General features: G+C 52.4%; 2 protein-coding genes across 4 annotated transcripts in view; both read left to right on the top strand.

Moving 5' to 3' along the window:
• MAU2 (MAU2 sister chromatid cohesion factor) overlaps positions 1-14,227 on the top strand; it is a 30,337-nt gene extending 16,110 nt beyond the window's left edge. For 2 of the 3 annotated variants that reach the window (XM_015065559.3, XM_015065557.3), the window contains exons 10-19: positions 1,136-1,239; positions 2,184-2,261; positions 2,554-2,619; positions 4,689-4,775; positions 6,333-6,382; positions 6,580-6,657; positions 6,835-6,946; positions 9,826-9,916; positions 10,792-10,919; positions 11,288-14,227. In XM_015065559.3, the coding sequence (XP_014921045.2) occupies positions 1,136-1,239; positions 2,184-2,261; positions 2,554-2,619; positions 4,689-4,775; positions 6,333-6,382; positions 6,580-6,657; positions 6,835-6,946; positions 9,826-9,916; positions 10,792-10,919; positions 11,288-11,362 (869 nt within the window). In that variant the 3' untranslated portion in view covers positions 11,363-14,227. The remainder of the gene's footprint in view (positions 1-1,135; positions 1,240-2,183; positions 2,262-2,553; positions 2,620-4,688; positions 4,776-6,332; positions 6,383-6,579; positions 6,658-6,834; positions 6,947-9,825; positions 9,917-10,791; positions 10,920-11,287) is intronic. The other variant, XM_015065558.3, reaches the window with a different exon arrangement.
• A 9,330-nt stretch (positions 14,228-23,557) lies between these two features.
• On the top strand, positions 23,558-23,816 carry LOC106969127 (60S ribosomal protein L39-like). Its single transcript, XM_015065629.2, has one exon. The coding sequence runs from the start codon at positions 23,611-23,613 to the stop codon at positions 23,764-23,766; it is 156 nt and encodes a 51-aa protein (XP_014921115.1). The 5' UTR covers positions 23,558-23,610; the 3' UTR covers positions 23,767-23,816.
• Positions 23,817-26,804: the final 2,988 nt, after the last annotated feature.

Raw genomic sequence — 26,804 nt, 5'->3', positions numbered from 1 at the left:
CCATTGGCACGTTGCATAACCACAGCGCCCCCTGGTGGGTGGCACGAGTGCCACCTCTTATGCTAGCCGGAAGAATCCAGAATGACAGCAGTGCTGAGCAGTCACCATGAGTCCCTGCCCCATGGGTCTTGTTAACCCAGTAGGAAGATGGGGGCAGTCTGGGATAGGGGCAGAGCAGGCCAAGCCTGGGCTTGATCCTTATTCTGTGGCCAGGAGGGGTCTTGTACTATCTCTGTCCTATCCCCCCACTGCTTAAGATGAGTGTGAGGGTTAGTGGGTCCCCATCAGAGCCTGTTAGGAGTCGGCGGCTGCTTTTGTTATCTGTGCTCAGTGTTGTGACTGAGGATCACACTTGGTGAGACTGGGATGGGAGCTTCAATCTCACTGACCAATAGCAGGCCCTCTAGCGGTCTTGGGTTCTGCCTGGATGCTCAACTAATCCATCTCTTGGGACCCAGGGTCCTGTGACTAGTAGAATCTGAGAGCTGCATGTGTCCATGGCTGGCTCAGCACCCCTATTAATCTGTTCATTTGCTTCCTGTGCCCTCATAAGTGCCACTGGGGGAGGAGCCTTCAAGACTGTAGAATCAAAACCCACAAAAATGGCAGTTCTTTCCCTCCAGATGAGTTGGGAAAGGGCTGTGGGTGCTGTCTGGTTCCAGTATGAGGGCAGCCTCTCAAGGAAGCCAATAGCTGGGTTCCCTCACTGCTGCCTGAGGCCTTTTTGCACACTTTCAATCTCCTGGGCTACAACATTTCTAGAACCATCGTGTCCAGAGTGCTCTTGAGCACTCCCCTAGGTCAGAGTAGAGTGAGGATGGAAGACCAGTCTCTTAGGATTTCTTATTCTTAGAACACTCTGATCACTAAAACTTGGCTCTGAGCCTGTCTCCCCACCTGGAGAAGGAGATGAGCCCCCTTGCTCTTAGGGTGCAGTGGGCACCACACCAAGTGAGGTGACAGAGCTGGTGCTGAGCTGGTGCCCAGCAGAGCAGATGGGCTCAGACCTGGGTTGCCACAGGGCCAGTGTGGTGCGAGGTGGAGGGTGTGAAGTCCCCAGGAGGCTCTGTGTCAGTCTCCTGGGGTCTCTTCTCTAGCTGTACCTTGAGTGCTCACCCTCACTTCTCACCCCCAGTGCTTGACTGCAGCCCTATCCTGTCCTCCTTCCAAGTGATCCTGCTCGAGCACATCATCATGTGCAGACTTGTCACGGGACACAAGGCTACTGCACTGCAGGAGGTAATGCCACCAGAGGCCACGCACACGGGTGGGAAAACTACTGGGAGTTTGCCACGTCTCATAAGTCGTCACATGGGAGAATGTAAATTTGCCCAATGTGTGTCAACAGAATATCCAGGCTTGTTTCACTATAATTTGTTAGTTCATGACCCTGATGGACACAACTAATCAGAGAATATGATACAGAAGTCAAAGGTTCTGGGTACCTGGGTAGCTCAGCTGGTTGAGCTGTCAGACTCTTGATCTCAGCTCAGGGATGTGAGTTCAAGCCTCACACTGGGCTCCGCGCTGGGCATGAAGCCTACTTAGAGAGAGGGGCGCCTGGGTTGTGGCTCAGTTAGTTAAGGGTCCGACTTCGGCTCAGGTCACAATCTTGCAGTTTGTGAGTTCGAGCCCTGTGTTGGGCTCTGTGCTGACAGCACAGAGCCTGGAACTTGCTCCAGATTCTGTGTCTCCCTCTCTCTCTGCCCCTCCCCTACTCTCTCCCACTCTCTCTCAGAAATAAACAAGAAAAATTTTTAAAAAGAGAGAGAGAAATCACTAGTCCTTTCTCTAGAAGTAGGCATGCCCAGGGAACACGGGGTCTGAGAATTTGGGGTCCCCTGACAGTGATCCTAACACTCCTCCTGCCCTGATCCATAATCTCTGATGCTCATCTTCCTGAGAGGAAGCAGGTGCCCTGAGTAGGTAAGGGTGCTGTATGGCTGAGACACATGGCAGAAAGAGAGGAAGAGGTGGTGGTGATGGACAAGGGTCACCATTCTCGAGGAGGTTGGGCCTGCACTTGGCCCTCACAACAGACACCTTTGCTGGGACTTTGTGCCCAGATTAGAGAAGGTAGGATGTGGGCACACCTGTCGGCTTCGAGGGTCTCCCAAATGCTGCTGGGACACCAGGTCCTGTGTTACAGGCCATGTGACGTTGAGCATGCTCTTTCCGGACAGATCTCCCAGGTCTGCCAGCTGTGTCAGCAGTCCCCCCGGCTCTTCTCCAACCACGCCGCACAGCTGCACACGCTGCTGGTGAGTGCACCAGGCTGCCTGCCCCCAGCCCCATTCCAGTTGGTGATCCCGTGACTGCCGCCCCACACAGCATCCAGAATATTTCCGGTGGGCTTCTTTCTGACCAGCATCTTAAGTCTGAGTTGACCTAGGTCCTGGGAGGAGGGAATAATTGAGCATGCCATCTTTCTGCCTCTTTGCTGGAATAAAGCTCAGATGTAGCTGGCTCAGTCACTTACCAGGCTCCTGTGGGTTTAGTTGTGCAGCCCTGAGGAAACTGTGGCTTCAGGGCCTCAATGCCTTCTTCTTCCAGGGCCTGTACTGTGTCTCTGTCAACTGCATGGACAATGCAGAAGCCCAGTTCACCACAGCCCTGCGGGTAAGGTGCCGGCCCTCACTCCATGGGGCGGGCGGTGCTTCTCAGTGAGGAGTCGGGTGTGGTCGGTGATGAGGACATCCTCTGCATGAAACCGTGCCCAGTGGGCCACTCTACAGCATGCAGCTTGATGTGGGTCATGACAGTGACGGGCCGGGGCTTTCCGTGGCAGGATCTGTGCTACTCAGATGGATCAGGGCCAGCACTGGCAGCACAGTATGACAGGAGATAACTGTGGGCAAGGAGGCTTCTGGCTAGCCTTGGGTGGGGCTTCCCCAACTAACCTGGAGGGCAGCCACCAGGGAGAGCCCAGAGCCCACTGGTACCGTGGCCTGTGCAGCCTCTTTCACTCCTGATTCCCAGCCTTCCTGATATCCTGCCAGGTTGGTGTTGGCTCCTGTCACAGCTGAAAATGCAGAGTCACTTGGCAGGGTTCAGGGGATCCCTGGAGCCACCCCAACAGCAGTCCCGGGACACAAAGCTGGGTCTGCCCTCACCCTACAGCAGCCTGGTTGCACTGGGAGCAGAGGATACCTCGTGCTGCAGGTCACAAGGAAGCTCCGCTGGGGCGATGTTCTCGCCTCTGACAGGTCCCGCTGTGCCCTGGGAAAAAGCTGGTGCCACGTCCTCCTTCAGAGACAGCCCCCTGCCAACCCCCAGGTCCGGGAGTTAATAGCACAGTGCCAGGCCCCAGTCTGCCTGCCTTATTCCAGGACCAGATAAGCACATCCCCACCTTGGCCTCTATGTCCTCACAGGAAAAGGAGGCTAGCAACACCTTCCTCCCAGGGGACCAAGCAAGCCCCAAGCAGAGATGTTGGAATGTGGGGGTGGCTGTGTGACTCGGGTAAAGTTGCTGGGGGTGCTGCGTGCGCCCTGTCAGATGGGGAGCTCTGCTCTGTCCCTTGTGCCAGTCTCTTTGCTCCTGGGGTTGGGCTCGGCGGCATTGCTGCTCCTCTGAGATGCTCTGTGTGGCTGTGGATGCCGCCACCCCCACTGCTTGTCTTAGCAATGTTTAGGAGCCTCTGGCTGCATGCCAGAGTGTGAGAGTAGATGTGGTGTCCGCTCCCAAGGCCTTCTGGGCCTTTCCATCTATGCCCACTCCTCTGGGCCCTGGTCAGCTCGTGCTGTGGTACCAAGACACCGCCACACAGCGCCCTGTGTTGCCTGCAGTTATCCCACGGCCCCATGAAGTTCTCTCCACCTCTCCCTCCCCATCTTACTTCCCACAAGTGGCTGCTGCTGCTTTGATAGTTTGTGCCTCAGGGAGTCCGCGTGGCTCTCCTACAGGCCACGTGGGAAGTGGTGCAGCCAGGATACACGCTCAAACCCCCTGGCCCCAGACACGTGCTCTTCCTGTGGTCCTACAACAAACAAACCAGAGCGTCTTTGCTCATATCAGAAGACCTTCTGGGCCTCCTTGGCACATGCTGGGGTCCTGTGGGTGGGGTCTGCATTTCCCAGGCATCCTCAGCCTCTTACACAGCTGTGCTTTCTCAGCCCCGCTGGGAACCAGGATCTGGGTAACAGTCGGGTCACTCAGATTGATCCCTCTTTTGACCATTTTTATTTCCCAAGAAGAGCTGGGATCAACGGTCATCTACTACCAGCCATCGGCAGCATCTCTGGTCTCTGACAGTCTCAGCTACCTTCCTGGCATGTCCTTCCCAGGACCAGCAAGTGCTTCTGCTGTGTCAGCCCACACTGGAGTCCCAGGGGTCACTGGCTGTAGTGTGGAAGGAGGGGTTGTCCAGGTCTCAGACCTAAGAAACAAGCAGAAAATGGACTAAAGTGCAGTGTGTTCTCAGGGCAGGATCAGAGGTGGCTGGTTTTCCTTTGTTTCCTGAATTTCTTATAATGTGGATGACAGTTTGATAGTGAAAAGAACTAACAGCTATATGCTCCTGGGGTTTAGGAGGCAGGCAAGGGGGGGTAAGCCTGAAATGAAAGGAATAAAGTGATTCTAGATTAGTTGCTGTGGAGCACTTGGGTGGCTCCTGTGCCACTAAGTGGCCCTTGTGTGATGTGGCTTTGCCCAGCCTGGCCCTCTAATGCCTATGTGTCCTGTCCTAGCTCACCAACCACCAGGAGCTGTGGGCCTTCATCGTGACCAATCTGGCGAGTGTGTATATACGGGAAGGAAATAGACACCAAGAGGTAGTAGGTGACATGCTTCATGTTTGGTATCTTTTCAGCTCTTATCCGGGGGTGGTGGGGTTGAGGTTGTCCTGGGCACCAGCAGATCTCAGCAACCCCAGCGTTTCCACTCTTCAGCAAGCATCACACTTGTGTCCCCCCACAGAGTTGCAAGTGTGGCTGGGGCAGGCCAGGTCTAGGACAGGAACGTTTCCTAGGTAAATAACACTTCTCCGTGTTAAAAATGAGCCAAATTTGAGGTCCCTGAGTGGCTCAGTTGGTTGAGCGTCTGACTTCGGCTCAGGTCATGATCTCACAGTTGGTGGGTTTGAGCCCCGCGTCAGGCTCTGTGCTGATAGCTCAGAGCCTGGAGCCTGCTTTGGACTCTGTGTCTCCTTCTCTGCCCCTCCCCTACACATACTCTGTCTCTCAAAAATGAATAAATGTTAAAAAAAATTTTTTTTTAATGAGCCAAACTTTATTGAGCCCCATAGAAGAAATCCAGTTTATTCTACCTGAGCTGTCTGTTCTAGAATGTCAGTGAGGCCTCATGGCTTACTTCCGAGGAGCAGTAGCTCAGGCAGGCAGTCTTCGGTACTGTGCTCCGAGGTTATCCTAATGACCCAGCCTCCTGAGGGGTAGGGGATCCCAGGGCTTGTCCTCACAGGAGAGGTGCCCTCACCAGGTTCCCCCTGCAACCCTTAGCCCTGGGATTCCCCCCTCAGCCCTAGGGTCACTGCCTCCCCTCCTAGCTCTGGCATCCTGCCTCCAGAGTATCTCAGATTTAGTTACTTTTCTACCTTCATGGTTTTCATTTTATCTCTTGTCTATAAAAAGTTTAGCTGACCTCCCAGCTTCTGGGTTAGTTTGGATGCTTTGGGCTGCAGGGAGCAGAGAAAGCCCAGACTTCTCACTCCAGCAGTGAGGAAACAATGGGCAGGGTCATCATAGGGCCAGGAGTGGCCTCCATGGGTCACACTTGGTGACCCATGGAGGATCTTTGCCCTCTCAGTGTCTGCCTCTTGGAGGTGCTATGGGGACACTGGGAGCAGCTTCAGCCCACTTTGACCCTTGTCCTCTCAGCAGCCAGAGAGGACCTAAGAAGTCAGTCACATGGCTGCCTATCAGAGCCTCCCAGGATCCCTGCATCTCCAGATAAAGCCTACCCCCAACCCACAAGACCCATGTGGGCTGATATTACCACCTCGCTCCTCCACGCAGGGCCCCTCTGACCATACAGAGGCTGAGACTAAGCAGCTGCCCTGACCCCCCCGCCCCCCCCCCCCCCGTCCCCTTCATCTGACACAGGGCAGGTTGAGGGTGTGAGGACCCCAGTCCTTCACACTGGAGGCCATGATTCCTGTCGGGTAGGGGGGTGAGGAAGTAGACAGCTCTGTACAGTCTCCTACAGTGCCCTCATCTGTCCTTGTAGGTCCTGACCCCTCCTCTCACTCAGGCATGGGATTTGGGGTGAAGTTTGGGTTGGGAAGATGCAAGTAGCCCTAGTCAATTTAGTGGATGTTTGAGGCTGAATTTTCTCATGTTTATGCAAGATGATTCTAACTGACGTTTCCACCACAGCTGTACAGTTTGTTGGAGAGGATCAATCCGGACCATAGCTTCCCTGTCAGGTAGGAAGGCCCAGTGCTGAGTGCCCATTGACCTATTGTCTTATATTTTCTCTGCTCTTGAAGTGGTGCCAGTGCTGGGGGGGACCCAACTGCCCTGTGTATCTGTACCTCTCTCCCCACCCTCTTCCCACTCCCCTTCGTAAACCTGCTGCACTCACAAAAATCCCACCGAAGTGTCACCTGCTCTCTCCCATCAGCTCACACTGCCTCCGAGCAGCAGCTTTCTATGTGCGAGGGCTCTTCTCCTTCTTCCAGGGACGCTACAATGAGGCCAAGTGAGTACCGGGAGAGGACCGGTTGCCCCACGCCCTTCTGTGTTGCTCCCTGACAGTATGTGCCCAAGGCCCTCTGTCCCTAAGAAAGGTGGGCTCTGCTCAGGGCCTTGGGGCTGCTGCTGCCTTTTCCTACCGATGAGGCATCCCCATGGGGCTCTAGCATCTGTTTTTGCATAGGCGATTTCTTCGAGAAACTCTGAAGATGTCCAACGCAGAGGACCTGAACCGGCTCACAGCCTGCTCCCTGGTGCTTCTGGGCCACATCTTCTATGTGTTGGGGAACCACAGAGTGAGTGTCCGGGGCTGGGCCAAGAGGCTGGGGGCCGGCACGGTGCTTACGGACTACCACCCAGCAGCACTTTGCATCCTGTGCTCCTCCATGATTTTATCTCAGTAACCCGCCCACTCCCCACTGCTCCATGAGGCTCTGTGAAGGAAGGGGCACCTTGGCACCATGGGAAGCAGGGCTGGGGGAGCTTTGGATCCCTGAAAGGTGGGTCTGTGAGACAGACATACCCAGTGCCATATGCAGGCAGTGGTTGAGCAGAGGCAGTGGTTAGTCAGAGCCCTATGGGCTGTCCAGAGCTGGCAGGGCTGAGGGCACGTTTCCCTTCTGTATGGTAATACCTGGGGGTGGACATCTCAGCCAGATACCTTAGGCTCCATTTTGCCTAGGGCACCCCATGTTTTCATTCTTACCTAGAATGGCCTCCTGGGGACTGATCCCCAGTGGGATCAGCCAACTCTAAGTGTCTGAGTCAGATGGAGTATCTGGGGTGTACATCGTCACTTCCTCTTACCTGTAGACCTCATGAGGCGATTAGTTTTTTTAAGATAGTATTTGTTCATGTCATCTAACGTGACCTGTTCGTGATAGAAAGTCTGAGAAGCAAAGAAGGAAGTGATTGCATGTCTTCTGTGTTCTAGCTGTTTCCAGCTGCCTCTGCCTACGCATATGTTTTGTTTTTTAGGCTGTTTCATAATTTGATATCTTGTCTTTTTCTATACCATTGGGTGAGAGTTTTCTTCGCAGCCACAAGAATTTTGAAGCAGCATCTGCTTCGTAGTTTAGTTAGCCTCACTTTAGCTAACACAGGGTATGTGTCTTGGCCCATAGGGGTTCCTCTGATCAAACCCTAGAGCTCCCTAAGAATGAGCATTTTTAACAACCTTGGCCCATCCCACTCCCCACAATCGTATGACAAGCACTTGCTGTGGCCCTGCAGCTCAGGTCCTGGTGGCCATGGCCTGAACACTGGGGACGTCACCACCTCCAAAGGAAGAGGACAAGCTTTGGGTTCTCCCTCCAGAGTGCAACTCTGCTCCATCTTGAATACCCTGTCCGCCTATTCCTCAGCCTCTGAGCACACAGAACAGTGGCTTGGTGTGTGTTTAGGGGCCACGTGGGGAACAAGTTCAACATGAGGCACTGCTGAGTGTGGGCTGCCCACCTCATGTCTCAGTGTGGTGATTACCCCGGTGTGTGATTACCCCGTTTTCCAGATGGGGAGATTAAGGTCACACAGTCCCAAACTGCAGACCCAGGCTTAGAACCAGACCTCACTGGCTCTCATTTGTCTAGAAGTCTCCAGAAGCCACCTTGAATGGGGCAGGGTAAGCAAAGCAGCTTTTCAGCTGCAGCTCTGGTTCATGTTTGGGGCAATCCTGGGGCATCTTATAGAACTTTTTTAGGAGCCTCTGCTGCTCCCTGTGTGTCTGGGCCTATGTGGAGTGACATGGGACCCCCAAGGACCCAAGCCTGGCTTCAAGTGGCTCCAGGTCTGAAGGAGACACACCCAGACACAGCCAACTCTACCTGGGCCTGCCAGCCTAGAGTGTCCACAGGCATCATGAGTTCGTGAGCAGCTTCACACAGAGTACCTGTCAGAATCACACATTTTCATACCAGATTCTGTGGGGCCACAAGCTGACATGGGGGAGCTTGCCCAGGAGACCCAACGGGTACTCTCCTTCTGGCAGCTTCCAAACAGAGGCCCAACCCCAGGCCTAAAGGAATACGGTAGTTTTTTTGTCTTCTGTTGTGCATTCTGAGGTCTTAGAAGGACTTCATTCAGTTTTGAAAAGCTTTGAGACCCACCTGAACTTCATCTTTGAGGTACCAGCCATGGGACAGTGTGAAGTCATTGGGCTTTTGTGTCTGTAAGGAGGCGTGTCTCACCCGATCATGTCTGTGCTGAAGCTAGGCTTCAGGAGTTGCTTTTGATGATTTGTAGGTCTCTTGGCTGTATGGCAACTGTCTGTCAGCAGCTGTTAGGTAGGGAGTTCTCCCGTGTCACCTTGAATCCAGCATTCAGGCCAGCAGAGCTTGTGGTCCCTAGGCTGAGGGGGGTCAGAGCAGTGGTACCAGTCATCCTGGGGTCAGGTATGGGTGTTTATGGCCCCCTGTCCACTCTCAGCACATGCTGGGCATTGAGGGGGGCGGGGGTGGCGTCGTACAGCCACTCAGTCAGAGTTGGAGGGTTAACATACCCTGGTGTCCCACAGCCCCGCGTGTCAGGTAGCCTCCCACAAGAGTGGACTTGTATGTAGCAGAGAAACCTCCCTTCCTCCTTTATCCTTTCGGTCCTCATCACTCCCACCAGAGCAGACTGCTTCCTCCTCCCATGCCCTGGGACCTCTGAATGTGCATTTCTAGTCGGCTCCTGATCTGGGTCCAGAGCTGACTGCTGCCAGTGCCTTTTGTTCTAGTGAGAAAGACAAAAGCATGTAGATTTGTCCATAGTCAACAGTACCCCAGTGAGGAAGTAGATGCAGAGTTGAAGAGTGAGGGCAGTTTATTTTTTCCTGAGGTGTCGAAGAGTACTTCATTCTCGGTTAGTTGAGTGTCCAACTCTTGATTGTGACTCAGGTCGTGATCCCAGGGTTGTGGGATTGAGCCCTGCCTTGGACTATGCGCTGAGCATGGCACCTGCTTGAGATTGCCCCTCTGCCCTTCTTCCCTTTCTCTCTCTCTCTGAAAAAAAAAAAGAAAAGAAGAAGAGTACTTCAGAGGTCACTTGAAATGGGCCCTGAAGTAGGAGTAGGAGCTTGCTTGCCAGTCAGCAGGAAGAGGGCACAGCCTGGGCTGGGGGTGATGGGTGGGTCCTAGGCTGTCCTTGCTGCCGGCCCCAGCCCCCACTCCCTTCCCTGGTTGCTCTTGATCAACAGGAGAGTAACAACATGGTGGTGCCTGCCATGCAGCTGGCTAGCAAGATCCCAGACATGTCCGTGCAGCTGTGGTCATCAGCCCTGCTGAGAGGTGAGTACAACAGCCAGCCCTTCCCAGAGATCAGGGCCACTGGGGAGAGCCCAAGCCTAGAAGATACCAGGTAAGCCCTGTTTAGCTTCTGCTTAGACTGGGTCTCTACAGGGCACAGCCCCAATTCCAGCATATACTCAGGCTCCACAGGAGATCCTGTTTGGGGGCAGCAGGCACTGGGCTCAACACAGGATCGGTTCAGTCTCTCCATAAAGCCGTTTCTTGGAGTCTGGGTGAAGAATCGGGCTGTAAGCCCTACCCCTCATTCTTGGTTTCCTTCCCCCTGAATGGCTGTGTCAGTCGTCCGTCAGACAGTACTGGCCAGGGTGCTCTGGGTGCCCAGTGGGCTCTCCGCAGCCATCAGCGTTGTTACTGCTGCTCCCCTGTTTACAGATTGTGCTATTAAAGTCCAGAGACTCACCCAGGGCCCCCTGGAAGAGACAGAGGACGAGCTGCTCCTGTCTGCAGTGGGCTCTGTGGGCCTATTCAGTCCTCCTGCCTCAGAAGTGGGTGTTGGGTTCCCTGCTCTAGTGAGTTCCTGTGTGCCTAAGGGTTGGCCACGCCCTCCCTGGGAGGCCCAATATCCACAGGGAGCCTTAAGAGCTTTCACTGCCCAACCAGCCCTTGTGTCTGTCCATGTGGGCCACACTGCTCACCCACCTCCAAGAACATGACTCAGGAACTCAGAAGGGCATGTGTGAAGACTGTTGGCAGGTGGGCTTGCGGATCCCGAGACAGGGCTCAGGGCAGGTGACCTGCCAGGTACATAGGAACCTACTGGTTCGACCTTAGGGCTCTACCCACACCCAAAGGGAGGACATGGGGGTGGTGACAGGGCAAGATGAATCTACCCTGTGTGTGTGTCCCACTCTTAGACCTGAACAAGGCCTGTGGGAATGCCATGGACGCCCATGAAGCAGCCCAGATGCATCAGAACTTCTCGCAGCAGCTGCTCCAGGACCACATTGAGGCCTGCAGTCTCCCTGAACACAACCTCATCACGGTATAGGCACTGGGTTTGGGGAGGCAAGATGGGGGTGCTGGTTGGCTCCTCGGGTCCTAGTTACCCGGCCTGAAGCACCCAGGGGGCTTGTTCCCTGAGGAGGGACGTACACGCTTGGCTGCCATCTCCTTGCACGTCTCCCAATAATCCCTAACTCAGCCTCACCTCAGGAGCCCCCTCAGATCGGGAAGACAGCACCAGTCATCCAAGTGGGTGATGTAGGGTGCTTCCCAGGGGCTCTGCTGACTCACGTGTGGAGGACAGAGGGCCCTGGCTGGGTGACCAGCCCAAAGAGGGCAGCAGTCCAGGGCAGACACGCAGCCCATTACACCCCTGCTCCTCGCCCGTGTGTTCTCTCCTCTCTGCAGTGGACGGATGGCCCACCTCCCGTGCAGTTCCAAGCTCAAAATGGACCCAATACGAGCCTGGCCAGCCTCCTGTGAGGCTCCTGAAGGGAGCCACCCAGCTTCTCGGGGACTCTGTGGGGTCCAGTGTGTCCCCTACTTCCTTCCAGATGGCACTTGAGCTTTCCTTGGAGGTGTGCTGGAGTGTGTGTCCCCAGGCTTCCTTCCTGACTGTCTCCAGAGCTTCCAAGTCCCTCTGGAGTGTGCGGTGCTGATTCCGCCCTCCCAGGAAGGGCTGGCCAGCCATTCCCACCGTGTAACAAGACCCCCAGTGCTGAGGCTTGCAGGTGGGATATTGGAGCCAACTTTCCAGAGCCATCTTTTAAAGTGGACTTGAATTGCCAGTTCTGCTTCCACGTCTGAGTCACGCCTTTAAGGGAACGTGTCTGGGCAGGGGACTGGGGTGCCAGTTGCCAGGGTGGGTGGTACCACTGGTGCATTGCCACATGACTCCCATCGCCTGGGCCTCCGTGCCTGGCTGGAGTGTTTCCTCTGCTCACAGCAACTTCCAGAGCCCAGAGGCAAAACGCCAGTTTCTGCCCCAAAATTGGAGGGAAGAAGTAATGGCGTGTGTCAGGGACAAAAATGCACATCCCACCATGACACTTTTCCCGGCTTGCCTTTCTGTCCAGTGTCCTCTCCGCCCCCATCTGACAGCCAGGGCCTCTGATCGGGAACCCTGGGGGACCCAGGAGCTCGGCTTCCAAACATCTGTACCTTGACTGGATTCAGTGTCCAGCCATGGAGGTGCACATTCTTGTAGACACGGGTGTGCATGTGTGTGTGTGTGCGCGTGTGTGGTGATTCACAGAGCTGGAGCTGGGGGCTGAGACTCTTAATGTGTGCATCAGCTACCTTCCCCCGTCAGCATCCATGCTGCTGGGCAGGAAGCAGAGGAGAAGGGAGGGGACCCTCCTTAGCCCACCTCAGGGTGCCCGAAGGAAGAAGGGCCTTGCTTCCTGGCAGCTCTGTGGTGTCCGCAGACGCCTGGAGCTCAGCTGGCGAGCAGACAGCGGTTCCCCTGGTCCCTCGCCCTGCTCTCAGGAGGGAGGATGAGGTGACCTGCCTGCCTTGGGTCTTCGGACAGCATTGAAACCTCTTCCTGAGCTGGACCCCAGGAGGCTCTGCCAGGCTCAGACAACCGTGCTCAGTTCTGTGCTCCTCTTGGGATAGTCGAGGAGGTACCCCAGCGGTGATGGTGGCATTGAGGGCAGTCGAGGTAGCCACCTCCTCCAGCTTCCGGTGCCTGGAAGCGGTGCCTCGAAGCGTCTCCCCAGAGGAATGGTGAGTGGTCTTGCTAGTCAGGGTGGCTTGTTAGTTTGCATCTTGTTACCCTTGCACTGTGAGGGCTGCTTCTCGAAGCCTCAGTGTCTGACAGAAGGAACACTGGGATCACTCAGGTCAGCTGCTCAGGCCCTGAGGCCTGGGTGTGCCTTAGCCACAAGCAGGGCTGTCAGCAGACCTCCCTGCGCTGGGCCACTGCCCTTACCAGGCCAGCATCAGGCCCTTGCTGCCCACGTGGGAGGCCAGTGACAGGCGTGCAAAGTGAACTGCTGATTGGAGGCATGGGCTGGCTGGGACTTGCCCTATAAGGACCCACCATCTCTGTGGCATCCTGGATCACTCAGGAGAGCCTAGCACTGTCCCATGCTGCTCAGGGCCCCCATTTTGGCTGACCCTCCCGGGCCCATGAGGCCTACAAAAGAGGGTATGACATGTGGCCACAAGTTGTCCTGTCCTGTCTTCCTCCCCCCTCAAGGGTACCCTCTAGGCCCTCCCCTCCACCCAAGGGACAGAGCCCCCTCTTACCATGAGCTGCCCCTGTTGGCCTGGACCCCGCACTGTATGACCTCTCCAGACCCTCATTACTTCTTCAGTCACACTGTACATGTTTGTCTCTTCATATTTATTTAAGCCTTTCTTTGCTTCTAGGGCATTTTTTTATGTAGAGCAGTTGAAATAAGAACCTCAAAACTTAACATCTGTTCTGATGTTAAAGTCTGTTTAATGACCACCCTGTTATCTATGTTCATGTAAAGTTAAGGATAAGTTTTTATGTTTACAGCTAAGAATTCAGTACTCCATGTTTAATATTCCACTCTAGCTTTATGGAAGCCAGACTGCGTGTACATGCATTTATGCGCGTGCAAGCTTTGAACTTTCCCTTTGCTGTAGCATCTTTTGGTTACATAAAGCTGTCATAGTACTTTCTTGTGAATCCGAATTGAGTGCCTCTCAGTTTTTCACTCAATCATAAGAATTTAAGACAGGCAGGAAGTGATCACCCAGGGAGACCTTACACACTCATAGCTTAAGTATGCAGAAAAAATAGATAAGTGAAAAGTCCCAAGCTTTTCCGTGCACAGCGGTGCAAGGGAGGGAGCAGCAGAAAGATTCCTGTTGGCAGGTAAATTACTGAAAGCTGGCCAGACTCTTGTGTGCCCCTTCCACTCCCTCCTGTGGTCCTCAGGGTCTGGGAGCTGGTCCAGGAGATGCTGGGTTCCGGGTACACACGCTGCTGCCTCCCCACTGCTGGGTCTTTGCAGTCACCCATGGGTGAAGCGAGGGTCCTCTCCCTGGGGTAAGAACTCCACCCCACTTATTGGGAACACTGGCAAGGAAATCAGATAAGGGCTGCCTGGTGCAGTGGGTCGCATTTGTTGATTGCATTGTCTCTGTTCTGTTAAGGGTTTTTAAGAAGTATGTTTGGCATAATGTCTTTTAATGGGTTTGTAATATCTTCTGGTTTTAGCAGCCTGTAACTTCAGCTGGTGCTTTTAATCAGGAAAAAAGTTTTTGTAAATACAAAACATTGTTTAAAAGACGTAACCATAGAACATAGCTTCCCGTTTTTGGATTTCTTTTCCTATATATTCAAAGTAAAATAATTTGCAGGAGCCATCACTTGCTTTGTCTTTGTCGTGTTATCTGTCCCTTGTGTGCACTACTCCAGAGATGGGCTCTCACCCTCTGGCCGGGCTAGCAGGGCCACTAGACGAATGGGCATCGGGGAGTTCTGCTAACTAACAGGTGTGAGGATGCAAAGCCCCATCCCCTGGACTGGAGGACCTAGTGGAAACCTGAGTCTTCTCTTCTACCGATGATGTTCCTCCAGAACAGCCCCACCTGGAGGAGAGGGGACCCCATAGACATCAAACATTTGGTCCACAGCACTGCCTGTGCCTCCCTGGCTCTTACCACAGACGCACTTGCTTATTCACCTAGTGTCCTATTTCCTGTGTTCTTAGAAAACACAGGGTTTGGGATTGTTTTTTGTTTTTCAATTTTTCTTCTCTTTTTTGACATGAAAGTCACATAAAATTAGCCATTTAATGTGTACAATTCAATGGCACTAAGTACATTCATGGTGTTGTACAACCAACACTTGTCTAGTTCAAGAACATTTTTATCCCCTCAAAAGGAAATACTGTCCCCATTAACTCTCAATCCCATTCCCCCTCCCCCAACCCCTGGCAGCCACTAATCTGCTTTCTGTCTCTGGATTTGCCTGTTCTGGACATTTCATATAAATGGGATCATACACGTGGCCTTTTGTGTCTGGCTTCTTCCACCCAACATATCTTCAAGGTTCGTCCACATTGTAGCATGAACCAGAATTTCATTCCTTAAAGCTGAATAATATTCCACTGTATGGATGGACCGGTTTGTTTATCCATTCGGCCGTCGATAGGTGTTTGGGTTGCTTCTTCCTTGTGGCTCTTGTGAGGAGTGCTGCTGTTGTGGATGTTCCCTACACATTTTTGTTTGAACATGTGTTTTTGATTTTCTTGGGTCGTGTCTTGTTCTTAACATGCAGGGATGGTGCCTGGCTGCCACCCACACTGTGTCAAGGCCCTCGTGTTGGTCTCATCACTATGCCCCACAGTAACGCCAGGATGGTCTCAACTGCTCCCTCCTAGGAGCATGTCTGAGCTTTCTTTTGGGCCATGGTCCCAAGGCAGGACCACGGGCCACTAGGTGTGTCAGTGACTCCACACAGCCCTGCCAGGAAGAATTCCCCACTGCAGCACGGTGGCCCCACCACCCCCATTGTTGACGCCTGCCCCCCTCTGCTCCATCCCCAACAACCCAGCCATAAATGGCTTTGTCACTTGGGGTGGACTCTGCCTGCCCTATCGTTGGCTTGGACGTCGTTTTTTTCCACCTTGAGCCTCCCAGCCTCTCTGCAGGAATCACAACCTGAGCCCACCCAACCAGAGCACAGCCACAAGTCCACCAGGTGACAAAACTACCCGCCAGCAAACACGTGGCCACCAGCTGGGAGTGAATCACATGCGACTAGCAAGCCGGTCCCGAGATGGCCACTGTTTCACAGGAAGTAGGCTCATTTGGGTGCTGCGGCACAACGCCCTGGTTGAATAAACCACTTCGCAGAGAATTTTCCCCAAATTGCCAGATAACGATGAACAAAGAATGGCTGCTGGAGTCCTAGATTTGGGGGGAAACTCTCAGGTAAAGCCAGGCGGGCTCCCGTCAGCAAAACTGGTCAGCACAAATGGACACGGTATGGAGAAGCTCTGCGGGGGTGAAGGACACACTTGGGACGTGGATGACCGACACACCCAGGAAGCGGTCACGGGAGGAGGGGGAGGACGGGAGTGGGCCTCACAGAGGCCAGCGGATGGCGAGGGCAGCTGGCCCAAGCACTGAGTGGCCTGGGTAGGGGGTCACTAGTTGTCCTTCCACACACACCCTGGTCCTCAGACATCCTGCCTGTCACTCCACCCATTTCTGGCCATCTCCACCGCCCCTCCCCAAGTCACAGTCACATCTCCCACCTGGATATTGTCCAGCCTCCTCCCTGAATGATCCTGGAACATTCTGCGCTTGCTCCCACCTGTCCCCATGCCAGGGGCACTCTCCCTGTGGCTGCTCCGCTCAGCAGCCCGGCATCAGCCAGGAATGTCCCAGTTCGGGCCCGGCACATGTCAGCAAGTCCACAGAACAGCCCCAGAGGAAGAGCACAGGCAGGACTGGCAGGTGCCACTGTGGACACCTGCCTACGTTGTCTGTGGGTGTCAGCATGCTCCGTCCCTGTGCCTGGGTCACCCCCACCCCCCAGAAATGCCAACAGGACCCTACTATACGGCAGGGGGGTATGAACTTCACTCCCCCAGGCCAATGCGCACTGAGGGTTCTGGGAATTGAAACGTTCACGGTGTATGTTGACTTCCCCTTTTGACCTAGCTGAGTGTGTCAGGTTGACGTTTCCCCACAAAGAAGGCTCTTCAAGGAGAGGCAGGCAGCCCTGCGTCTATGGTCCCGTCTGTCCAGCATCTGACATGGCTTCCTTGATTTGAACGATGTTGGTAAACCCCAGTCAGCTCAAAGTTGTCAACTGGATACAAGAGGCCAAAGTGCTACTGGGGTCAGAGGAGGGTGGGCTCTACACTCCACCTGGGTCAAGGGACGGGCTGGGGGGCGAGGGAGCTCCTCTCCCTCATCCCCCATCCCCTCTAAGTGCTGCTTCCGGGCCCCAGAGGGCCAGTGGAAGGGGAGGAGGGGCATTGCCGAAGAGTTTAAAGGCTTATTTCACCCCAAAGTCATGCTCACGAAGTGAGCCTACAACGCAATTGGACGGGAAAATTCCGTGTTATTTTGACTTCCTTACTACTTTGATATTTTGGGTACTTTTTTCAAGGATCAGAAAAGAGTTCAAAAGACTATTGTAGCGTTGCTGTGTGAGAAATACAAGATTCCCAGTACATTAACAGCTGCTACAACGAACGTCATTTTTTTAAAATCACAGTGTTCTTACGCTAGATTAGGAGTTTGTGAGCGAGAGAGCACCGTCTGCCCCATCCCCGTCTCAGAGACGCTGAAAAGCTCTCCGAAACACAGCTCTCTAGAGACGGGCCACTTCGTCAGCGTGTGTTTGTTTTGCTTTGAGTGTCTTCCTAACCACGAATCCGTATACGTAGCCTCTGTGCCACATGGAATCCAGGCTCCGTGTGCATCCATGGAATCAGGCAGACTCGGTCCAGAGCGAGTGTGTGGTCCCGAACAAGTTCTGCTGCCGTAGAGCTCTGCTCGCACATGCTCCCCTAAAGGGTTAAGTACAAACTGCTCAGAAGTATCACTTTGAACCGGAAGTGTATCTCCCACTCTGTCTTCATCTGCATGTGTCACCAGTTGCTGTGGGCAGCTCGGGCTGCTCCATCCTCTGCCACCAGGGGGCATGGCGGCCTGAGCAGTGTTCCCACCTGGGTAGGGCCGACTGGAGTCCGGCTGCAGCTGGGAAGGATGAGCTGGAGGTTACCAGTTCCCAGTGAGGCCAGGCCTTGTCCTCGATTGCGGGGATGTGGAATAGCCTCCCCCACAGTGGCTCTCAGTTCCTCTCCTGTATCCTGTGGGATCGGGGATGCTGACCCCCAGGGTTCTCCAGGTATTAGGGCCACACCATTCCCTCATTTACTTGCCAAACATTTATTTGGTATCTACTCGCTGCTGGGTGCTGGGGCCACAGCAGGAGCCATATCAGGCAAAGTCCCTGTCCTCAGGGAGTGGACATTCTGCCAGGAGTCTGACAATGGGCCTCAAGTAGGAGTGAGCCTCGTCCCACTTGAGAGAGGAGAGCAGCACCCTGTAGCATGGTAAACCAGGGGACAGGTGGGAGGCACAGTGACGGGACAGAGGGGAGACCTCCCTCAACCAGCCAGTCAGAGCCGGCCGACGTTTCAACTTCTGCGACGCAGACACCAGGACTGTCTTGGAGAGGGCGTGGACCGGCCCTCCTGCCCGGCTACTCAGAAGAGGGTACTGGGTGGGCACTGGGGCTGCCAGCCCTCCTATGGCACTCTGAAGAGCAGGGGCTGCCACCCACAGCACCCTGAGTACAGCTGACGCTGGGCCATCTCCAGGAGGACACTGATGGATGGAGAAAGCAGCCGAGCCCCCATTTCCAGAAGAAAGATCAAGTCCCTGGGCCCCCTCAGGTCCTTCTCCCCCCCACCACACTCACGCCTATCTCCCAGAAACAAACGGGGGGTGGGGATGGCGCAGCCAAATGCGCACGGGGGGGGGGGTGGTCGGATAGTGACAATAACAAAGATGGGGTCGCTGACCCTCCCCCCTGCTGGTATAACGCGGACGCCAACAGCAGGTGACGGGGGTCAGGGCATTTCGGACATCACCACAAACCAACCAGAGCAGATGCCTCAGTGCCAAGTTCCTTATCCAAGTGCTCCTAACACCCAGCCCAGCAGCTACCACACTGTTTCCTGAGCTGCCCCCTCCCAAGGGAAAGGGAATTCATCTCTTGAAGAAGTTCTTCCTGCCTCCAGAACATTCCTCTGCCTTCTGGTGCCAACAGAAGGAAGTCCCAGCTGGGCCACACCCAAATCCCTCATTCACAGGATCTGTTTCTCCCTCTCGGCATCTAGTTCTCCTCAGACCCAAAACCTTAAGGAGATTATTTTCCAGGGATTATTTACCCCTCCCCGACCGTGTCCTGAAATGGTCACGGGCCACACTTGTGGTTGGCCTGGTTACAGGACACCCACACCTTACCTTGGTGATCACAGCCAGTGAGGACAGTGGGTGAGCGCTGAACACACTCCCGTTCCGTCTCTTAACTCTCGCGAAAAAGGCCAGAACCTAGATCCACCGGAGACACGGGAGACAACACGATACGCGTTTGTGATGCAGGGAACACCAGAGGCATTCGATGAATGCTATGTGGCCATTTAACAAGAGTCGGGGGACCCAAAAGGATCAGCAATTCAGGTTCACAGCTTGGGGCCAACGTGGATTTTTGAAGCTCATTCATCTCTCTCTCTCCCAAGGCACGCCAGATTCTCACCTTTATATCTGACCCGTTCCCCAAAAGGCACCAGGCTGTGGGGTCACGTGGCGTGGACTACGCGAACCCGGACTGACTCCTAGTGGTGGCCTGGCACATGGCAGATTTCTGCCATTCTCAGATTTAATTTTTTTTTTTCAACGTTTATTTATTTTTGGGACAGAGAGAGACAGAGCATGAACGGGGGAGGGGCAGAGAGAGAGGGAGACACAGAATCGGAAACAGGCTCCAGGCTCCGAGCCATCAGCCCAGAGCCCGACGCAGGGCTCGAACTCACGGACCGCGAGATCATGACCTGGCTGAAGTCGGACGCTTAACCGACTGCGCCACCCAGGCTCCCCCATTCTCAGATTTATACTAAAGGACTGTCCATCACTGATCTGCCATTCAAATCTAACTGGGCGTCATATGTTTTCATTTGTTAGGTCTGGCCACCCTGGAGGCTCAATAAGATCTTTGAATAAAGGGAGTGTAGGCCTGAAATCAGAGAGCTGGAAGATTACAGAATCCAAATAACGAGAATTTTACTGGTGGGAAACAGAGCTCACGGTGCCTTGCAGGATGGTTCCTTCTTCCCATCAGAGTAAAAGCTCACCTCCTCCCAGCCTCTCCCACCTCATCCCTGCGCACAGGCTTGCTGGCCACTCTCTGTCCCGGACTTGGTGCCACCTCAGGACGGTGGCACCTACTATTCCCCTCTGCCCAGAAGGCTCGTTTCCCGGGTCTCCGCTCAAATCCGCCTGCTTGCAAGCCCATGGCTCCTGCCTTGGCCAGTCACTGTGTCACGCCCTTGACTACTTTTCATCCTCATCATCGGTAGTTGAAATTACCTCGCTCGCTTCTCTGTCAGTCTGTCCCTTCCCACTCGACTCGCTCACCACAGCATCCAGACAGGTGATCACAGGCCTCTGAGTAGCTAGGGGTGACAACTCCAATGGGGAACCTGGGCCTTATACTGAAGCTCCTACCCCAACCCCATCTCTCCCTATGCTCCTAGCTCCTGGCTCTCAGCATCGCCTGGAGCAGGAATGAAGGTTTCCAAGACCAGGTGGTTCTAGGGAACTCCTAGATTAGTAAGATTAGTAAAATTAGTAAGAAGGTAAATTAGTCTCTAAAGCTAGGCAAAAGCTGTGGTTCAGGTTTTCCCAACCCAGGACATGTAGAAATAAATACCCCTGCTCCAAGTATCCTAGGAATTCTCCCCTCCTTGGAAGGCCCCAGTGCAGGGGCTTCTAGGGCTTTCTCTGGCGGACAGCAAGCTGCTTCGTTCTCAGGAACATTCTAGAGGCTGGAACCAACCCCCCACCCCCAGGACAGTTCTGAATCACTAATTGAGGTTGGTTACTTGAGTCTGTGGTGAGAAGCATCACTCGCCAGACCACTTGCTTTCAATTTAAGAGATCAGAGCCTATGGACTGACTGTACCTCTGTGTGTGCACAAAATCAAAAGTGGGCCTCATATGTCTGCATATGGACTGGAACCCCCCTGGAGGGACATGAAAGAGCCTGATGTCACAGCCTGTGGGCAAGGAGACAGGAGGCCTGAAATTTGGAGTGAGAGAGAGAGATGCCTCCTCCTGGTGCCTTTGTCCTTGAACAAATGAGTGAACTTTTGAAAGATTAAAACCAAAAGGACAAACTAAGGTGGAGGCACTACGTGTCCTCTTTCATGCCAGGCCATCCTTGAAATGCTCACCTTGCCATCTGTCCACTGCCAGCCCCATGTAGGTCTGCAGGGGAAAGAGAGGAGACTCTGTGCTGCACAGATCTGTTTCTATAGTATTTACATGTCTGGGGGGAAATCTCTTTCTCCCGGCTCTCTTGTCTATGCTTCGGCAACAATCCAGAAGGAAATTCTCATGAAGAAGCCCAGAGCCTTGGTGATCAGATGTGTCAGAGGCTGAGCAACAGGAAGGACAAGCCTGGCCCAGTCTGGGTGGAAGCCAAGGCAGGGAGCCCTGATGGCCGGCTGCTTCCCCACAGACTGGCCCAAAGGCCTTAACATGGAGGACGGGGGCAGCTCAGCAGTGACAGGGAAAGTTCTTTCGCTAAGGCACATGTGAGACCTTTAGGGCATGATTCCTGAGTGCTCAGAGCTCCTTGGGGACTGCCGAATTCTGCCCAAGACAGGAGTCCAAACCCCGGATCCCCAAGCTGCCTGTTCTGCTCCTGGAGTTTAAACGACCATGAAGGTACAGTGAATTTCTGGCCTTTAAGACTGAGTCAGGCTCAGCCCAGAGAGCGGCTTGGTCCTTGCTTTGTTGTCGAGCTAAGTTGTACCCTCTCTGCGTACTCCTCACTTGGGAAATGTAGGAGGTGGACTAGCTGATCTCTTAACTTCTTCTCTGGGATATCCAACATAGGATTATCTACGCGAAGAGGGGACACAGAGGGGAGAAATGAAGAGGCATTAAGAAATTGTGGGTGACTCAAGAATTTAATGTTTATAGGTAATTGACCATGGGTAGATTAACTGCGTGTGTGTATTTATTATGTGTATATTGAGGAATGTGGTTCTATTCTCTGGGAATATATTACGTACTAGAGATAAAAAAGAAAGAAACAGGGAGGCCTGGGTGGCTCAGTCCATTAAGCGTCCGACTTCGGCTCAGGTCATGATCTCATGGTTCGTCGGTTCGAGCCCCGCGTCGGGCTCTGGGCTGATAGCTCAGAGCCTGGAGCCAGCTTCAGATTCTGTGTCCCCCTCTGTCTGCCCCTCCGCTGCTTGCACTCTGTCTCTCGCATTGTCTCAAAAACAAATAAACGTTAAAAAAAATTTTTTTTTAATGCACAAAAGCTAAAGGATTATAAACAGAAAACGTTAAGTCACCAACACACTCATGGCCTCCGCAGGTGGAAAGCCTTGGCTGGAGTCGGGGATTTCGTCCTTCACTCTGGACCTTCTTGCCTCTCCATGCTGCAGCCCAAAGAGCTGTGACCACGCCCGGCTCCAGTTTGAGGTGGCCGGGAAGACTTTGGGGGAGAGAGCAGACAATTGCAAAGATTTCAGGTTGGGAATTCAGACCTAGGTTCTGGTTTTGTTTATTTGTGACCCTGGCCGAATAAAAAACCCTGAACCTCAGCTGTATCCCCTCCCAAATGGGGCACTATTCCTTGACCCCACACAACTATTAAGAGAGGGAGATGTAGTGAGGGAAGCAAAAGCTGGCTTAGCCAAGGGCAGCATGCTGAACCAGCCCTTTTCAAATCATAAACAACGTTCTACCGACTGTGAGTTCGCCAAGATGTTGATGGGTGTTCTTAGAATAAAAGAAAACAGATCACATGGTCACGGAAGTTTGCAATATACCACAATAACATCCATTATCAATAGTAAAGATTTAGCGAAATCCTGTAGCTGACTGAATAATTTGACAGAGAAATTAATCGTAGAATCCCTATTGATATCTTGAGGCATTCTAATGTCCCATGGAGTCCAGAGAAGGGCATTTTGTGCCGATTAATGTATCCCCATGGGGGATACATTCCAAGACACCCAATGGATGCCTGAAACCACAGATAGTACTGAACCCTGTATATACTATGGATTTTGCTCTATATACATACCTATGATAAAGTTTAATTTATAAATTAGGCACAGCAAGGCACAATAACTAATAATAGAATAATTATAACAATACAATGTAATAAAAGTTAAGTGAATGTGGTGTCTCTTTCACATTCTCTCAAAATATTTTATTGTATTGTACTTAACCCTTCTTCTTGTGATGATGTAAGATGATAAAATTCATACACAATGAGATGAAGTGAGGTGAAGGACGTAGGGACTGTGACACAGCATTGGGTTACTGTTGACCTTCTGACAATACCTCAGAAGGAGGATCGTCTACGTCCAGACCATCATTTGCCCACGAGTAACTGAAACCACGGAAAAGGTGTGGATAAGGTGATACTGCTGTGAGGCATCATTCCAGAATGACGCATCCCAGGGAGAAACTGGAGTGAAGGGAGGGCCACAGGAGGACTTTGAATGCCAAGCTAAGATTCAACCTTTGGTGCTGAAAGTTTCAGAAACATCTTCTTCTTAATCACAAAAGCAATACAATACCAGCCTCCTTAAAAATGGAAGTTTGGGGGGGGCGCCTGGGTGGCTCAGTCGGTTGACCGGCCGACTTCGGCTCAGGTCACGATCTCGCGGTCCGTGGGTTCGAGCCCCGCGTCGGGCTCTGTGCTGACAGCTCGGAGCCTGGAGCCTGTTGCGGATTCTCTCTCTCCCTCTCTGCCTCTCCCCCACCCACTCTCTCTGTCTCTCTCTCAAAATAAATAAGTAAATTTAAAATAAAAAAAGAACTCTCCAGAGATTTAAGAGCTTTCAGCCTAGGACACTGGAAAGTGATGTTAGTGCAAAAGAAAAGAGTGATAAAGGCTAACTAGTTTAAAGGATAGGGCTCCCTCTCCCTTTTCTCTGCCATTATGGTGTGTGTAATTGACTCTGTGCCTCGCCATGTCTTCTTACATGACTTTCAGGATCAAGGGATTCCTGGTTGAGAAACAAAAGCAGACTCATCCCATTCCCAAGTGGGTTTCGATGAAAATTAGTGATAAAATCAGGTATAACTCTAAGAAGAGACATTGGAGAAGAACCAAACTGAATCTATAAGTCACTTGTGAGACGGCACACATAGTTATACTGTCTCAAGTTCACTAACATCTTACCATGTCATATTGAAAAGGTCACTACTCTTTCTGGGCAGGTGGACATGTTTTATTAGGAAAATAATGTTTTTCCCCTTTGTCTCTGTGCTTCTGCACTAGTAGGTTGGTTCAGTAATAAATATATGAGAACTTTTGTTTGGGGGGAAAAAACAGAATGGAGAATGGATTAAAGAGAAAGACATCAAATTTTGTCTGGAACACGTTCAGATGTTGGGGTTGAGTCACATCCCATGTAGAAAGGAAGGAGATCCTAGATAGGAAGTCAAGCTGACTGGAAATACACATCTGGGAGCTCCTAAGAGTTCCACTCCTCGAAGGGATTCATTCTCTGAAGAAACACAGAGGGCACAGAGGAGTAGCAAGACAGGAGCAGCCTGGCAGAATTTCCAGGTAAACTGGCACGAAGACTGAGCAGGAGACCAGAAGAGGCAAGTTCCCCAGAAGCCATGAAAGACATTTCAAGGAGTACGGAGTGTCCTCTAGACGCTGGAGGTTGGTGAAAATGCGGACCAAGAAGAGGGGAATCACTGACTCCTGAGTAATTTGAGAGAAGGGTTTTAGTGGCAGGATTAGATACCAGCCTGACAGGAGGAAGGAATGGCAAGGGAATGAAAGCATTTAGGCCAGGTCTACAGGTGAGATATGCATGCCACTTGGAGGCAGACGGGGAGTCACTTGAGTCCTAGGGCGCAGGACTGTTTTGTCTCAAGGAAGAGAGAGGTTAAGGGAAGGCTCTGAAATGCAGCCGAATGAAACCCCTGACCTGGGTTTTAGGCTCAGGTGTAACTGCTTGTCTGGGATGCTAAAGGCCTTCAGATTCCGCAGAACCTCAAGGGGAATTCTCCACTGGCGGCAGTAAAGCAACTCTTTTCCATCTAGCACAGCAGTTGGCTTCTCCCTTTGCATGCAAAGTGGCCACACATGTCTAAAATGAACTTGCTCCTGCTCAGAAACACTTTGATGCCTGGTTGGGGAAGTTACCCTTTTGGGTTAGTAGTCTTCTAGGCTGTAGGCATGTAGGTGTAGACAATACTTTTCGCTTCAGCAAAGGGTTATCACTAATCCCATTTAATTACGTCAATAAGAATCAGGTAAGATTTGTTACTAGAGTCCAGGTTTTTGATCTAGAGACTAAAAAAAGCCAGGCAGAAAGGGCTCCTGGGCTCCATCTGGACTTAATTCCAGATTTTCTAGCTTGGATAATTCAGGTGCTACCTGACTTTCTCTTGGGGAAGCAGGAGGGTGACAGGTCAAACTCTTGAATTGGTAGTGTCTATTTGTCTCTGGAACCAGACACTGACTTTTTATCATCTTTTCCCTGGGAGAGCCAAGGCGAATTCCAATGGATCTGCTAAAGGATGCAGGTTTCAGTAGATTAACAATTCACATATGTGAACCTCATAGTGCTTGACAAACCCAAATGGATTTTGCAGCCCAACAATCTTAGAAGGCAATAATGGAAGGGCACTTTGCTCTGGGCACCTGAACTGCCACTGTCATCGAGTGCCATCAGAGGACTTTAACATTTGCGCTTAGGTCCCTTCCCACTGGAATTAACCAGCTGTCATTCTTCATTGTTAGTGGCCACTCTACCTTGTCTGAGACCATGACACCAATAGGGGGTCTCTGTAGGCTGGCACCCACCAGGCCCTCATTTTTCTAACTACCACTGAGGCCCTGCCTTCCTTGCTGCCTGTGAAGTCACCTGGCTCACTTCCTGTTTCCCTATTTGGATGTGAATGTCACTTAGCCAGTTTGCCCACATGATTTCCCAGACCTAGGAAGGGACACGCCTTGATGCAGAGAGATGCAATCCAAGGCAGAGAGATGTAATCGCTGTTACCACTGTGGAAAGGAAAGCCATCCTTGGTATGGATCACATGTTCTCTCCATTTTTTATGCCAGAAGCTGTGCTCACGTCATCCATTTTGGTGGGGCATTTCGCTCCCTCTGATCAATGTCCATTTGCCTTGGGCTCTTCCAGGATACAATTTTCCAGCCAAATGAGGTTTTCATTTTACGTTTAGGATTCCAGACTTCACGGACATCCCTTAATCCAACATCTCTGCCTCTAGGCAATGCCTTTTTCCAGAGAGTAAAGAAATTCTGTACATTCTTAAAATAAAAAGGTGAAACATAATTATAGGCCCTGACATTTAAAAAAAATTTTTTTAATGTTTATTTATTATTTTTGAGAGAGAGAGACAGAGAGAATGAGTGGGGGAGGGGCAGAGAGAAAGGGAGACACAGAATCCAAAGCAGGCTCCAGGCTCCGAGCTGTCAGCACAGAGCCTGATGTGGGGCTTGAGCTCACGGATTACGAGATCATGACCCGAGCCGAAGGTGGACGCTTAACCGACTGAGCCCCTCAGGCACCCCTAGGTCCTGACATTTCTTTTTTTTTTTTTAATTTTTTTTTCAACGTTTATTTATTTTTGGGACAGAGAGAGACAGAGCATGAACGGGGGAGGGGCAGAGAGAGAGGGAGACACAGAATCGGAAACAGGCTCCAGGCTCTGAGCCATCAGCCCAGAGCCTGACGCGGGGCTCGAACTCACGGACCGCGAGATTGTGACCTGGCTGAAGTCGGCCGCTTAATGGACTGCGCCACCCAGGCGCCCCAACATTTCTAAGGATTGGTCTGGAAATCACACCAGATTTCCCTGAAATAACCTTACTTCATTTGCAATCTCCCTTTGACAAAGTTAATTTCGGTGGCCTTGACCCTGATTATGGTCCCTCACTTGCCCTTTGCTCTTACTAGACCTGTATCCAGAACCTTCTCACAGCTTGCCTAAGAGAGAAGTAAGGCTCAGGAAGTTTTTGGTTCTCAACATGTCTCTGCTTGACATAAGGACTCATAGGTCCCCCTTCTCCCCTTTCCCGCACATAGGCCCAAAGTGAGATTAAGGCGATGCACGTTTAGGATCCAGCCATAAAGTAGCAGTGGGAGGTGAACAAGTCACAGTTACCTTCTAGGCT

The sequence above is a fragment of the Acinonyx jubatus genome, chromosome A2, assembly GCF_027475565.1.
Source record: "Acinonyx jubatus isolate Ajub_Pintada_27869175 chromosome A2, VMU_Ajub_asm_v1.0, whole genome shotgun sequence".
Lineage (NCBI taxonomy): Eukaryota > Metazoa > Chordata > Mammalia > Carnivora > Felidae > Acinonyx > Acinonyx jubatus.
The sequence above is the reverse complement of the archived record's forward strand: the minus strand, read 5'-3'. Positions and strand labels throughout refer to the sequence as shown.